Genomic DNA, 14,811 nt, shown 5'->3' on the forward strand with positions numbered 1-14,811 from the left:
GCTTACTAACATGCATAAGTAGCATACCATACCTTTATCCGTGATTATTAAGCACGTATTAACAGCTTAATCAAGAAAAATCTTAATTCATGTCGTAATAGAGGTGGAATAAGGTTATGTAGAATAAGGTGTTAATATGTGCTTAATAATTACTAATAAAGGGCTAGTGTGCTGTTTATGCATGTTAGTGAACACCTAGTTAATAAAGTAAATAAAGTGTTACCAAAAATTCTATAAATATATGAAATCAAATTGTTTTCTGCAAACTTCATATTATTGTAGAACAATTCTGTCACTACTGCTTTGGTGATTTTGAACTCATTTTACTGTGGAAATTTTAATATCCTGCTGAAATAACTGTATTTTCACAGTAGTGTCTACACAATGGAATATTAACAATTGATACTATTGATAAAATATTAAAAAAATAATATGTTACAGTAGGCCACAGTGAACTTGCACATTAGTGTTGACTGCTTGTAAATTGATGTGATAATGTGGTGGTCGCCCATATTGTTCAAGTCAAGTTTACTGTATATTTATGGAGAAAAGTTTTTTTCTGCTCCATGTTAACCCTGTCAACCCATGTTTAACCCTTGAATCTCACTTTGCTCCTAAGACACTTGATCTTTTAAAGAATATTGAACTCAACACAATAGGCTTTACAAACAGCAGCACTCAAAAAAATCTGGCATGTAACAAATACAGTAGAGATGCCAATTATTCTGGGGTAAATGAGCATTTATTGAACACAACTATTCTCAGTATATGAGATGGCATTTTGAGGTGTGTGGAGGTTCCTCTTTAGAAATCGTAGGTTTCTCCACACTCTGTTTGAGAAATCAGAAGGTCTTGTTTCATTCAGGTGGCACAAGTCCATGAAGAAGAAAAAAAAAAAACAACTTGTGTCAATAGATGAGACATGCTGTGGCCTCCATGTCCATCCTTTTCATCCCCTTTATAAATAAGTAAAGGCAATCAAAGACAAACACCTAATGAAATAAAGGTGCTAAACCTGCTTCATCACAGCAGGGGATTTATCATTTTGTACATTTTTTCCCCACGTTTTCCCAAATCTGACGCATTTCCCATCTTTATATTCCCCTTAACTTTCCCGGCAGCCTTCCCTATTTCACATTAATACCATCAGAGATGTCATCAAAATGCCTGACTAAGAATATCAAGAGAGATGTGATGACTAAGAATGTTTTGTAATTAACAGAAAACCTGAGAGGATAAAATATATACAGTAAACCTTTATATCACATCTCTGATGGTATTAAATGAGTGTAGGTGGTCAGATTCTCTCAAGACTCCACATCGTACTCTGATAGTACTGTGCGCTCAACAATCAGTGTCCTCTGAACTCAGTCCAGGTGCTTCTAGAGGGCGAGTGCCGCTAGAGCAGAGCTTTTAATCCGTCTCCATGGCGCCAGTGTGCGTCTCCTTGGACACCATGAGTCGCATCAATTTCCCGTGGAGCTTCTCGATCTTCTTCACATCTTGAGCCTGATCTGTCTTGTACTGTAAACACTGGAGACAAGAATAAAAGAAAAAACATGAGGGTGGTAAAGATGAACATTAGATTAATATCAGTCTTCCATCATCTTATAAAAAAGAAACATGCATATTGTGTTTTCTGAACCTGTAAATGTCAGTTTATTAGATCCATCACTTTTTCTAAGCATGCAAAAAACATTTTTTTCTTACAGCTTAAAAAGCTAAAACATGTTTCTATAAAAACTATTGGTTTGTTTTCTTGGCAACTAGTCCACTGTGTTCATGTACTGTTCATGTACTGTATTACATTCGCCACATTTAAGATCAGAGGTCTCGTGGCCCCTCAATGAATTTCATTAGATGGATTTTTGATCATTATAGACTGATTTTATTGGTTTAATTGTGAACTATACATTGTTCTGTGTGAACACAAAGACTTTTATTTTGAAATAATGTGAAATATAGTCGCAGACGTCATCACTGCTATATCATGACGCAATACCATATCATTTTAAGATCATATCGCCCACTACTACCAAACATTGGATTTTTTTTTGTTCACTTGACCAGACTTGAAGCTCATGTGGCTCCCAGGTCATTTGAGTATGAGACCCCTGCTTTAGATAAACCTACGTGGCCATGTAATAAATAGTACTTTTTTAGAACTTTTTCTCCATAAAATAGTAGCCAAACTAATTTTCAATAAACCTACCAGAAGCCACAGTGACGTAATAAGATATCATTCGTTTTAAAAAGTTAAATGCGTATCAATGTCTAACAGCAGGTGAAATCAACCATGTTCAGGCCGGGACTTACCACAGCATTGTCCGTCACTTTTATGCACAGGTTACCGTCGCAGTGTCTGTACTTGAGGACCACTCTGACCTGAAAACACACACCAGTCAATACATTTCACAACTTTTTACTTTCCAAAACAAATCAGAGCTACACAGTTAGCATAGCCATGTCGCTGGTGAGCTAATCGGCTAACAGGCTACCCAGATAGCATACTACTCTGCTTGTAGGACGGGTTTAACATGCTTTACCTTCATGGGGTCTGTCAGATATAGTTTTTCTGCTGCGCGGGCGAACTCCTCCCAAGTTTGATAGTAAGGCATTGTTTTTATATACAACAGAGCAGATATTCGACCGAAAAAACAGTTTGAATCGTGGACTCGGGTCCGCAGCCTTCAGAGCAGTGAACACCACATCAGCAGCAGCGAGATCACAGCCAATCACAGTGAAGAATGCGTAGTGATGAAGTACTTCCGGGTTGACCTTTCAAACAACATAATATTTTAGGTCTCGTCTCTAACTTTCGTCCTCTGGTAAAATAAATAACAAAGGTCACATTAACATATACTTTGATTAACAGTAATAAAACATACAAAAGCGCTACTTATACACTTGGTCTCTAGTCAGAGCCTTTCTAACTGCGACCAAGCTTTATTTTGAAAAAGTTACAGGCGTTTTCCTGTGCTGTTTTTGATGATTAATTCTTACATGTCACCATCTAGTGGCCAATATTAACATAATATTGTTAATATACAATACATACAAAATATGTCCCGTCTATTATCTGACTCAGTCTGACCTTTATTGCAGTTTTGAATTTAATTGAAAGTTTACTCTGACATAATCGATATCTACCTACTTTTAAAAAAAGAGTAATACCTCAATGTGAAAACAATCTGGTTTTTCTGTTTGTTTTGTCGGGTAAAAACAAGAATTCTTTTTTTTTAAGTAATTTTCTTAAATTTGCAATTTTTTTGTACAAAATTGAATAGTTAAAACTGGATGAAAAAAGGTTAGTAGAAAAAACCCCAACCGGTTTTCATGTTAGGTGGCTACATTTGTAATTCCATATTTTATACACTAGATGGCAGGCAAAGCACATGGGTTGCTGTAGTTGACTAATTAAGAGAGTTTAATAGACTCAAGAGAGCAGAGTGTACTTGCATTTAAGGTCCAAAAAACCTCATTTCTGAGGAGCTGGTTAAGTTTAAAGGCTTAAGTTAAGGTTTGGGATAAGGGTATGTTCAGGCTGTCCAAATGAAATGAGTGGAAGTCAGTGCCGTCAGCGTCCTCAGAGGAGTAATGTGCACAAACACAGCTGATGTCACAGTAACAGAGCAGGTGAGGAGTGGGTGTTTCACCCGTGGCTCATTAATCATGATCTGAGTCAGTCGCAGCTCAGTCACACCAATGCACGACAGTGCGTCTATTCCTGAACCCACATCAGCAACAATGCATACGTGCATGAATAAATAAACAAGTCAGTGTCTGAGTTAACACACCCACAACTTTAATTTAATTAAATCCCGACGCTTTAATCGTTCCTCCAGGAGCAATTTGAGGCGGTGAGTCTGCAAAACAAGCAGAGCAGACAACTGGTCCTCATCTATCATGTTACTGTGCATCACTGTCTTCAACACTCTGCAGGTCACATGACACCTCAGTGGAGACAGTGGACCTGAGCAGAGTTGTGGCTCCAGCTGTCATTTTAGAGGTCAGAGAGGACTCACCTGTCATATTCATGTCACTTTACTCATTTAGAAAATCGCCAAAAGAGTTGTTTATTGATTTTTAAGAGACGGAAAGAAAGAGAGAGACAACTTCCTGTCCGACAGCTGTCACAGCACAGCTCATACAGTCTGTCAGTGAGTGTATCTGGGGGATGATGAGTTGAAGTGGGATCAATGTTCAGAACACAGCCCCCAAAAAGGCCAAAAAAAAGGGCTTAATTTTTATATTTCTTAAAGGGAAACTAAGGGACCGTCCACAATCTATATTTCCTCATCAGCATTCTCATGGCCCTGAGCAAGATGGAGATTATTGATGATTTGACTGTTTTCATACTGCATGCTGGTGTGTTGTCTGATGTTTTCTACTGCCTGTTTTCATGTTTTCAGACTTCTAATCCAAACTTAAATCATACTGTATTTTCCATACAGTCCAGTACAAACACGTACACACACACATACAGTTGATCAGCACAATTGTTTGAAAGAGAGAGAGAAGTCAATACATTAACTATCAATTAAAATGATGAATACAATAATGTAATAATATTTATTAAATGAATACTGTAGATAATGGATAAAGAGACAACATAAATAGATACAAATATAAAATAGAAAGGCATTATAGGTCTGATTAAAAAAAAACAGTTAAGTCTTTCATCATTGTTAGTTTTATTTGTATTTAATTTATGAAGTAATGTGCATTCATTATTATTATTATTTTTGTTTATTTCCATAAAAATGCTAACTCTAATTACATTACCTAAAATTGTGGGTTATTAAAGTCTTTTCACATGTCCACTCACATTCCTTTACAGAGACGTCACTGATGTCACTGTTTCTGTTGTGGGATTTGTTTAAATTTCTTATTTTTTACTTCGTTTTTTTAATTATACAATATGATTGTTTTTACTGTATTTCAGATGCTTATTCTGTAAAGGTGCCTTGAATGGTGTTTGAAATATGTTGCGTTGTTAAATTAACATTTCAGATTCTCAGAACAGCTTTGGTTCTTCATGATGCAATATTTTGACACGTGGATAACTTTTCTTTTAAGCACATGTCATAAATTGTTAAAAAAGCAGCTTTATTTAGCAGATTTGCATAAAAACCTTAATCTTAATTCAGACTTTTCACATACAACTCCCATCACAGTTCATCAGATGTTTCGTATTTTACGTCAGAATGTGTAGAAACATGAGTGGATCGTTATTATATGTGATTAATGATGTGTCGCATGAGGAGTGAATGAAACCTGCTGCCTCTCAGGTCTGTAATGTCAGCAGCTTCTCTGGTCCCCGGCTCACATCACAGGCACAGCAAGAGATCCAACTTGGTTGCCAATGGCAACCTGTGCGCGCTACGTCCCACAAGTTGCGTGGACTGCTACCTTCAGGGCCCGTCGGAAATAATCAACTCATGAAAAAGGCTCCCCATAAAAACAGCAATAACACGATACTTTTTATAGGCTGCACGCTATTATATAACATTACAGAATTTAAAGGTCACAAATGTTGCTTGATACATTTGAATGATAAGTTAATTAGGACAACATGAAGCAATGCTTTCTAGCATATCACCAGATCATAGGTCTAATAGCATAATTCTGTCTTGAAAATTAAAGAGTCACCTTTAACCTTTGATGTTAAATAAAAGCTACTTAAACACGTGCCTTTATTGTCATCAAAGTGTATAAAGAAATTGCTAGTTCTTCAAAGGTAAACATAGTAAATAACAAAAGACACAACATATAACGTTACCTCATTTGAAACAAGGTTACTATTATTTTCTCTTGTAATGTTTGTTCATAATATTATTGTTTTTAAATATTTTATGTTTGCGTTGTTATAGGTGAGGTCTTAAACAAAGCCAAATTGTTCTATTTTTACTTTACAAATACAACATCAGAAAACAAGAATAAATGTGCAAATAAATAATAGACACAATAATGTTATATACTGTGTTAAGTAGTAAGTGGATTCATATTATTTCATGTCCTATAATGTATTCAATTTATCTTGCTTGTGTGTGTGTGTTTGTTTACGTTTGTACCATATAATTTTAATTTGTATGAAAATACAGTGACATCAAAGGCACTTCCGATTTTTATTCTAAATCTAAATCTATATCTACAGTATATCATAGTCCCTACTGCACCTTTAATAATAATCTATAATAAAGAAGGACTAATCGCATCATTCCGTCCGTTTATTTAGTTGATTATGAGTAGAAGAACCACATTTCATTTTATATCATTTCAAGATTTGTCACTAATCGGCCGCTACGTTTAAATTGTTTTTGACAGCGGAGTGTCGGAGCCTCCAGTGCGTCCGTGAACGCAGCACGCGTCGCGGCAGCAGGCAGCGGCAGCGGCGCGGTGTGAGAGCGGCACAGACTCCGCCACAGAGCCGCAGCACAGCCCCTGACACCAGCAGTGCTTCAAAGACACGCCGCGACAGTCCCACTCTCCTCCCGCCCGTGACTCTTCGCCGTCCGCGGAGCCGCGACGCTGCTGGAACATGTAGGATTCGACTGTTCCACTCTTTTCAACTCATATTTTATTTTTTTTCTATTATTTTTTCTACTTTCACCGGATAGCCTGCAAACTGTGAAACCTCGTCAGACGGACGGACGGACGGACGGAGTCCCCCATTCATCTGGTCGCCTGTAGCCTTGAACCGAGCGGTGAACTTTATTGAGAAGTACAGAAGAAGTGAGCCGCTGCTAAATTACCTGCCGCCTGTGAAACACTCGGCCTGACAACAGCAGCGTCATGAGGTAAGAAAAGCTGTCAAATGTGTCAAATATCAAGTAATGCTGGAGAAGTGTGTCGGTTCTGTGTGGAGTGGGGAGTTCAGGGACCACAGCAGCGGGTGGGAAAAGCGGCAGCTGACATGTCTTTAGGTAATGCTGCTCTTAAATGTGATGGACAGCGTCTGTTTTTCTTTGAAAAAAGTGTTTCCATGTCAGCTGTTAGTGTATAAACTGTGTGTATTATCAGCTCGACTCTTCACAGCCAGGTTCGGAAACGTGGTGCATTTGTGGACGTGCTTGGGTTCGCGGAATGGAGCTTCGCTCGTTCTTCAACCGACACACACACACACACACACACACAGCACTTAAAGATTATCTGGCGATTTGGTTTCATTGGTGTGATGCTGTCTCACACACACGTTAACACACGCTCGTGCAGCTGTCCTTGTTTGGACACCACACTGAATTCTGTCCATTTGCTCAGCCTAACCAAAACCGTATTTCTAACTTCAATCCCAGCCATTTAATATATAATCTCAACCTTAACCTAAACATAATTCCCATAATTACCCTGGTTCTGTCTCAATAGGACCAGGTTTTGGTCCCCATGACAGATATGAGTATAGATACACACACACACCATGTGTTAAAGCACTAGTGCATGCTGGGAAATGGCAATAACAACCATATAAAACACAAACATATATACATGGACTTAAATTACTCATACATCAGTGGTTTGTTGAGGTCTGGACCACACCTGACGACAGTGAGGGTGGCCCAGTGGTAAAGGAAGACGCCCTTCAACTGGGTAGGTTGGGGTTTGATTCCCAGTTTCAGATTTTGCTGGTCTTCTAGGCGAGACACTTAACTCCAAGTTGTTCCTAATGGCTGTGTGAATGGTTATTTTTTTGGTGCATGTCTGGGTACTGGTGGACTTCCTCATATAACCTCGAGCAAGTCTCCGTGGTTACTGTCTTCTTCATTGTCTCTTTGGACCAAAACAAGAGTGTGCGACCAAGTGGATGAGAAAGTGTTGTGCCACATACGGTCCATGCGGAATCAAATCAACACACAACTGGTCAGAAGACCTCAATACACACTTTTTGGTGCGCCATGCACTGAGAACCTGAGCTTGAGACACAATGAAAACACGGATGACAGCAGAGAAAAGCATATTTTTAACACCTATCTCTCTCTGAAGTTTGCGTTGTCTTCCAAACTGCTTGATGTCCTGCACCAAAGTCTACACAAAAAGTCGACAATGTTACGTCGCGGCACATAGCAGTTGCTGATCCACTGTTGTGACTTTGGTGTTTGAAATATTTCATTTTGAATGACCTAAGTGTCACAAACGTACTAAACAGCAGCTCCCGTGAGTTAAAATCACTGATTTTCTTGCTTTACAAACTTCTAATGGTGAAATTGTGCTGTGCCCATTAAGCTGACATATTTTATTAGGTGTGCTTTTTATTAAGTGGCTAAAATCAATTTTTTCCTGCTCTTAATGGCAGCCATGCGTCTACCAAGAGCATGCCTGCCTGTCCTCGCTGGTGTCTTGGTACAGGGGACATGCATAGCACAGTCAGCACTGACTGTGTCAGTACTTTATACAACCACATTTCCACACAGGAAGTCAGAGATGCAGTTTTATTTCTATTTATAGTTTTCCCCCTATTATCTACTCTGCTGTTTTCTCTTTCAAGACACCAAATCCCCTGTAAAATTATTGTTGCACTTGAGCTTTAACCGTCTCTGACAGCCTCAAACACGATGTCATGTTACCACCCAAGGTCCACAACTGCCCTGGTTCAGTTTTGACAGCAGGCTTGAAGCTGTTCTTGTCGAGTTCCCTGCCCCTCAGGAATGCGACCCGTGAAAAAAAATGCCCGAGGTTGCTGATAAAGCAAAAAAAAAGCAGGAGTCTGTTGGACGTGGGCTAACGTAGCGTAGCGTAGCACGTTGGGTTACAAAATTTCCTTTTGGATCTTGAAAGTTAAGATGTCAGAAGAGCTTGTGTCGATGTTTGGGGTTTTTTTTTTTGTTCATAACCTAACATTGTATTTATGTGTTAAGAAGTGAGACGTGCAGTGTGGACAGGCTGGCCCCCCCTTTAACAAAAAAAAGCCCCTAATTGAATCCAGCTGTTGGAATCTCTCTTTCGGCCAAACTGCAGTTAACAATAGCTTTGTTTGTTTCAGAGATTCTTATGTTGTGTCCATGCCCCAGGGTGGAAACCACAAACTTTTCATCTCTCTCTTCTTCATCTTCTTCTTTGCACTGTACATGAATGGTGCCATTACTTGTATTTAGCCAGATTAGCGTGTTTTGGAGCAGGAAATCCCAAACCTTTCAGCCCTCAAGTAACATTTGGAGACTCCTAGTATCCCCAGATTGATGTCATACTGTTTCCTGTGTTGTTGTAAATTGACCTTTTACATGTGATACTGTCAACCTGTCTGTCATAATCACTCCCAGGGGTCATGTGAGGAAGGGAAATCAGCAGGATGATGACATATTTTTACTCGTATGATTCAGATGATGAGTATCAGTATCAGTATCAGTATCAGTATCGGTCTAATACTGGTCAAACTCACTGTAGGACTATTGAAGTGTAAGTATAACAGCATTTCAGCTGCTGAGTCATGTTTTTGGCCAGTTATTCCTTTTTCGGAGCAGAATATTTGTTACACAGTTGGAGAATTGTCTTTGAAATGTCTAGCACAAATGTTTTCTAAACAGCTTCATAGTTTTAACGGCTCCCAAAAAGACTATCAGACCGGCATCGGTACATACTCCAGGTTGTGATATCGGTTAAAAGTCATATTGTGTCATCCCCAATTTTACATTTTCAGCTCTTTTCTGCCGTTTGTCCCCATTGCAAATGAACGGAGATCAAGGCTGGACGCACACAAGTCAAACATGATGCTGAAGGCAGCTTTGTGATGACTCGGCATTCACACTAACCCCCACATTTTCCTGTTTTTTTTAAGGGACAAGAGACAACACATTTGTTCCCATCTGTTCCCATTTGCTCCTCGTCCTAAAGATGCAGCACTAATAAAACTTCCCACATTTCCTGAGCCAGACGTGGTGTTGCGTCATCATAAGCGTGTAGATATGAGGTGAACGCACGTCTCTGTAGTGTTTTAAATACACAGTCATAAGCTGTTTTTCTGCCAAAGTCCCAACTCTTTAGCCGACAGTGAAAGTAAGACTCATAGGGCACCGATATAAATCTTTTTTTTTTTAATTTTTTTATCACCATTAAGACGGTCATATTCTTTTTAACATTATAGTGACAAATCAAAGCCAAAAAGTTGTCTAATGCAGTTATAAATTGGGTTTGACTTATGGAGATCAGTCTTGCAGCCAACCTTGAATGTCTCAAGCCCCGGCTCCCAGTTTGGCAACCAATATTTCAGATCATATTTCTCCTGAAACTGGAGCGGTGTTGAAGGAGAACATCTCGGCACCACTGAAGGCAGCTGAGCTGAGCAGGGACACAGTAACTTGTTGTTCTCCAGACTGCTGTAGTTGTTTTCCCCTGCTGCTTTTTGAAGGGAGACATGCAGTGTCCAGAAGGGGACATGTACTGTGTGTCCAAGCGTTGGAACAGGTGTGCCTCAGCTGTTTGGAGCCGACTCATGCGGGACAGTCGTGTCAGTGTGTCAGTGTGCCGTACTGTGAGGTGTGGAAAATAAAGTCTCTCGACATGGTGTCGAGACCGACTCTCTTTAAACATCCTGTCACCAGAAGTTTATTGATGAAGGAACAGCTGAGTGGACAAATGTAACCGGAGAGATATTTGTCACGTTTGAACTTTTCACCGTCATTAACCATCAACAGTAAATTCAAATAGGTGATCCGTCTGGCACGAGATGGAGACGGCACACATCGGGTTGCTGCTTCTTCCTCTCTGTGGCAGATTGGTGTTACCATACTGGGTTTCAATCTACCACATGACCCCCCTCCCGTCCTGGCCTCTGATTGGCTAGAGTTGGCTCCAGTCAGCTATCCGGCCTGATGGCGATGTGTTGGTGGTAACTTGGCTTGAACAATGTCATCTGCACCAGTAAAGAACCTTTTAAGTGTACTGACAGGTCTTTTAGGCCTAGGTGATATTCAGTAGCACAGTTCAGATGTTTTGAAGAGTGTTTGCATCGAACCAATGGTAAATGGTCTGTATTTATAATGAGCTTTTCTAGTCTTGAGAAAAACAGCAATTTTACATCATGGCATCGTGGAGTTGTGTCATTTTTTTTACTTCACTGTTTGGAATGAGCTAAAAATGCAGATTGAGAGTGAGCGGTCTACAATCTTCAATTTTCAGTCAAAAAGTCTGTCGAACAGTGAGAAAAAGTGGCAAAAATACTCTTATGTTGAGATTTAACTTTTTCTTAAGTGGCTAAACTCTTGTTTAAGAGCAAGTGTCTGCAAGCGTACCTTATTCAACCTCACGTCAAACAAATCTGAATAATCCCGTTTTGACCTGACCGTTAAGGTCAAATTGGGCCAGAGCACATTCCTAAATCATGAGGATAAGAATTATTTATACCTGCGTTCCATTTGAGTTTCTCTGTGTTGTGTCGGGCCACATGTAGCACTGATGTCAGCTTATCTCAGACTGTTTGATAAGCTGCATCGTCAGGGTGACGGACGGGGACTGTGAAGTGTCATGGCAACAAGCCTTGACAGTCGCTGAAAGGCCTCATAGCCTCGCAGCCGCTGCAGGTTCACACCAGTGACGACAGTCAGGAGCTGAGTTCCGGGCTATGTCCGGTCCGGAACCTTTTTTTCCTCTTTGTTATCTGTCTGCTACAGCTGTGGGATGGATAGTATGTGCTGACAAACACCCCCCCCCAGTTACTGTGGAGTCCAAGCTGGACTGTGGCCAATCACTGTATATTATCTCATCTAAATGAGGTCTTAATGAGGTCGCCCGGAGGCTAAATTGAAAGGAGAATACGTTTGTCATCGACATTGATTTAAAACGACAGTCACTGGCTCAAGTCTTGACTTTTATTGAGTCTAAACAGAGAATGAGATACATAGAAATGGTCTGATAAATAGATCGATAGATCCCGGAGCTGTAATTTACCAACCCGAATAGAGGCGTGACTGCAATATTGAAAAAGTCAATTGACTAATAAGCTGGAAAAATTTGGAAATGTCCCTTTTTCCCCTTCTGCATTTCCTCCTGAAAATGAGTCAATTTCATGGCCAGTGAACACATTTTCTTTGAAAGCCTTTGCCAATTTCCTCTGTATTTCCTTATATCCTGCTATTTTGAATGCATCCAACATTAAACTGTATAATAAATTGAATGCACATCAGTGGGAAAATTGAGTTGCTGTGCTCAACTCGTCTCCTTTTTGAAGTTTTTGGGTTGATTTTTAATTGCTACTGGCTTCCCGCCACCATCTGCCCCTTGCCCTCCTTATCTCCTTCCTTCTGTCCTCCCTCCTCAGCCTCTCTCTCTCTCTCTCTCTCTGCCAAACCATCCTCAGTCTCACTCTAAAAAGAAAAGGGAGGGTGGTGGGGGCGGTTTGCAGGCTTTTGCCAGCTTGGATTTCTGTTCCTCCTGCGTTTTCTAATTCATTCCAAGTCAAGTCAAACGTCGTGACATCTTGTGTCTTATTTCCCAGCCGTCTGCCGTCCAACTGTTTGTAGATCTAAGGTCACGGCAGACAGAAAATGAATCACAGCTCATGTTTGAGGCAGATTCAGTTCTGTAAGACATGACCCTGAGCTTTAGTTGTAGCTGCTTCACTGTGGTCATAATGTGATCTATGGTATTTCTTCTTTATTAGATGTTAAAGGAAGATGAAAAGAACCAATTAAAAGTGATGTGCTGTGAAGTAGCAGGAAATTGCTATTCCGATGGTATTTCTCCGTGCTATTGTTTCGCCTTATTTGGAAGCAGATGGCAAATATAACACACTTACGATGCATTTTTAACCAGCAAACATATGGCCCACTATGTGGAGCATCATTACTGTATACTGTAATAACAGGTCCTATACCAGAGCTGCATCATATGGAAAAACCTTGGAATTTAAGTCAAAATGTCGTCTTTTAATGAGAAACAAATGTCAAAATCCTGACATTTGACATATAATATAATTTAATTAGTCATTGTCATGTTGTTTTCTCTTCCCAGAATGCATTGTTGAACAAACCTGACATGTCCCTGATGATTTAACCTGTAAATATATGAGCAGAGCAGAAAGTGAATGAAGATCTCCGTCTGTGTTGTTGCTCAAATGTTTTTGAAGCACATTTTTTTTTCCCCCTAAAATATTTGACATTATCGCTGATTTGATTTCTCCTTCGCGCCACGCTGAAGGTCATGTTCAGCGTTTCAGTGTCTTTCGTCATGTCGAGTGATGAAAGACAGCAGACGCTAATGATGCCATATCACTCAGCCCTGTTTTTCCATCAAACTTAGTGTTGTGTTGGAGACGAGGGATTTATTTTTATCATTGATTCATCTGTGTGTTTTTAATCATTGATTAATCCGTGGATTAAAGGTTGGAGGATATGTTTTTTTTTTGTATGTCTGATAATTGATTCCTCCATTTGATAAAATACAAGTGTTTAAAGATAAATTCAAAAAAGCTTAACTTTAGTAACCAGCTATTGAACAACACTAAGGGTCTGTTTCTCCAATCTACATTTTATGTCTGCACTGCAGTTTAATTGTATAATGCATTTTCAATAAAACTCATGTCTAAAACTAAATATTAAATACATGAAAAAGGTGATCAAAAAATAAAGTGCAAGTAATTTGGCAGCATTTATCAAGTTTATGAGAGATTATAAAGTAATAAGCGACTAAAATATGGCAAATATCGGCCTGTCTACCCTGGTTGTGGATTCTTTTTTTGAATAATAATAGTTTTTGTCCAAGAAAGTTGTGTAAAATGTCAATCAGTTGATGGATGATGGTGATAGAAGAGCAAAGAAACCAAAACATATTCACATTTAATTATTATTATTATTATTAGCAAAATTGCTGGTAATTCATTTAGTAATTGATGAATTGTTGCAAGACTTCTTTCCTTGGGTTTACCACACCCTCAGTCTCTTTCCTCTGAAATGAAATGGCAGAATATGAAGCTTCTGTTCGTGAGAACATGAGATGAGCAGCAGTCCGTTTCATTGATCTGTAGAAGGAACAAATCTGGTATTGTTCACACTGGGTGAAGATGGTGATTGACAACTCCCGATCAATAATGAAAGCTATTTAAAAGTCAACTCATCCATACTGAGGGCTATTGGACCTTTTACTGTAGGTCAATAAGTGGTGATGCACTATAAAGACGTTGTGTTCCAACCAACTTTGCTTCACATTTCCCTCTCTCACGTTTGTGTTACAGAATATCAAGTAGTCAAGGTCTGTTGTTGGATTAGCAGCTGCGTCGCTTTGACACGTCTTTTTCACTTTTCACACACAAGCTTGGACCCACCTGTCAAAACCGCACACTTGATATTTCTGTTTTCTAATGGAAGTGGTATAATTCCAGCATGATGGCTGTCATGCAGGGCTGCAGCCAATGATTCTTTTCATTAACGCTAATAATTAAAAACTCAAACTGATTAAAACCATCAAAATGGTTGACAATTAATTTAGTAATCAGTTAATAGAATGGTTGTTTTAATCCTACTGTAATGTAGTTATAATTGAACAGTGGCTAAGGATTATTTTCATCATCGATTAATGTTTTCATTACTTTCTTGAATGATTGATTAGTTGTTTGGGCTCAAATTATTTTAAAAAGTCAATCAGTGTTTCCCACACCATACAAACTGTCTTTCATATACAGAGAATACAGAACCCCCCTAAAATATCCACCTTTAAGAAGATTTTTGAGAAAAAAATCAACTGTTTTATTTGAATAATTTATTTACCAGCTCAATAAAACTTAAAAACAGCTATACTTGACTGGCTGTACTGAGATGAAGAATGTTTGTTCTTATGAAGGTAACGTGAAGTGTTTATGTGGTTGTTAAAGTTTTAAGGTGGAACAAT

The 14,811-nt window shown here is 39.1% G+C and overlaps 1 protein-coding gene across 1 annotated transcript; it reads right to left on the reverse strand.

Moving 5' to 3' along the window:
- Positions 1 to 720: 720 nt before the first annotated feature.
- Positions 721 to 2,734, reverse strand: srp9 (signal recognition particle 9). The gene is made up of 3 exons (XM_044048602.1): positions 2,547 to 2,734; positions 2,317 to 2,385; positions 721 to 1,533 (listed from the first exon to the last, which is right to left on the reverse strand). The coding sequence occupies exons 1-3, from the start codon at positions 2,616 to 2,618 to the stop codon at positions 1,414 to 1,416; spliced, it is 261 nt and encodes an 86-aa protein (XP_043904537.1). The 5' UTR covers positions 2,619 to 2,734; the 3' UTR covers positions 721 to 1,413.
- Positions 2,735 to 14,811: the final 12,077 nt, after the last annotated feature.

This window comes from Solea senegalensis, linkage group LG17 (genome assembly GCF_019176455.1).
Source record: "Solea senegalensis isolate Sse05_10M linkage group LG17, IFAPA_SoseM_1, whole genome shotgun sequence".
NCBI classification, from domain to species: Eukaryota; Metazoa; Chordata; class Actinopteri; order Pleuronectiformes; family Soleidae; genus Solea; species Solea senegalensis.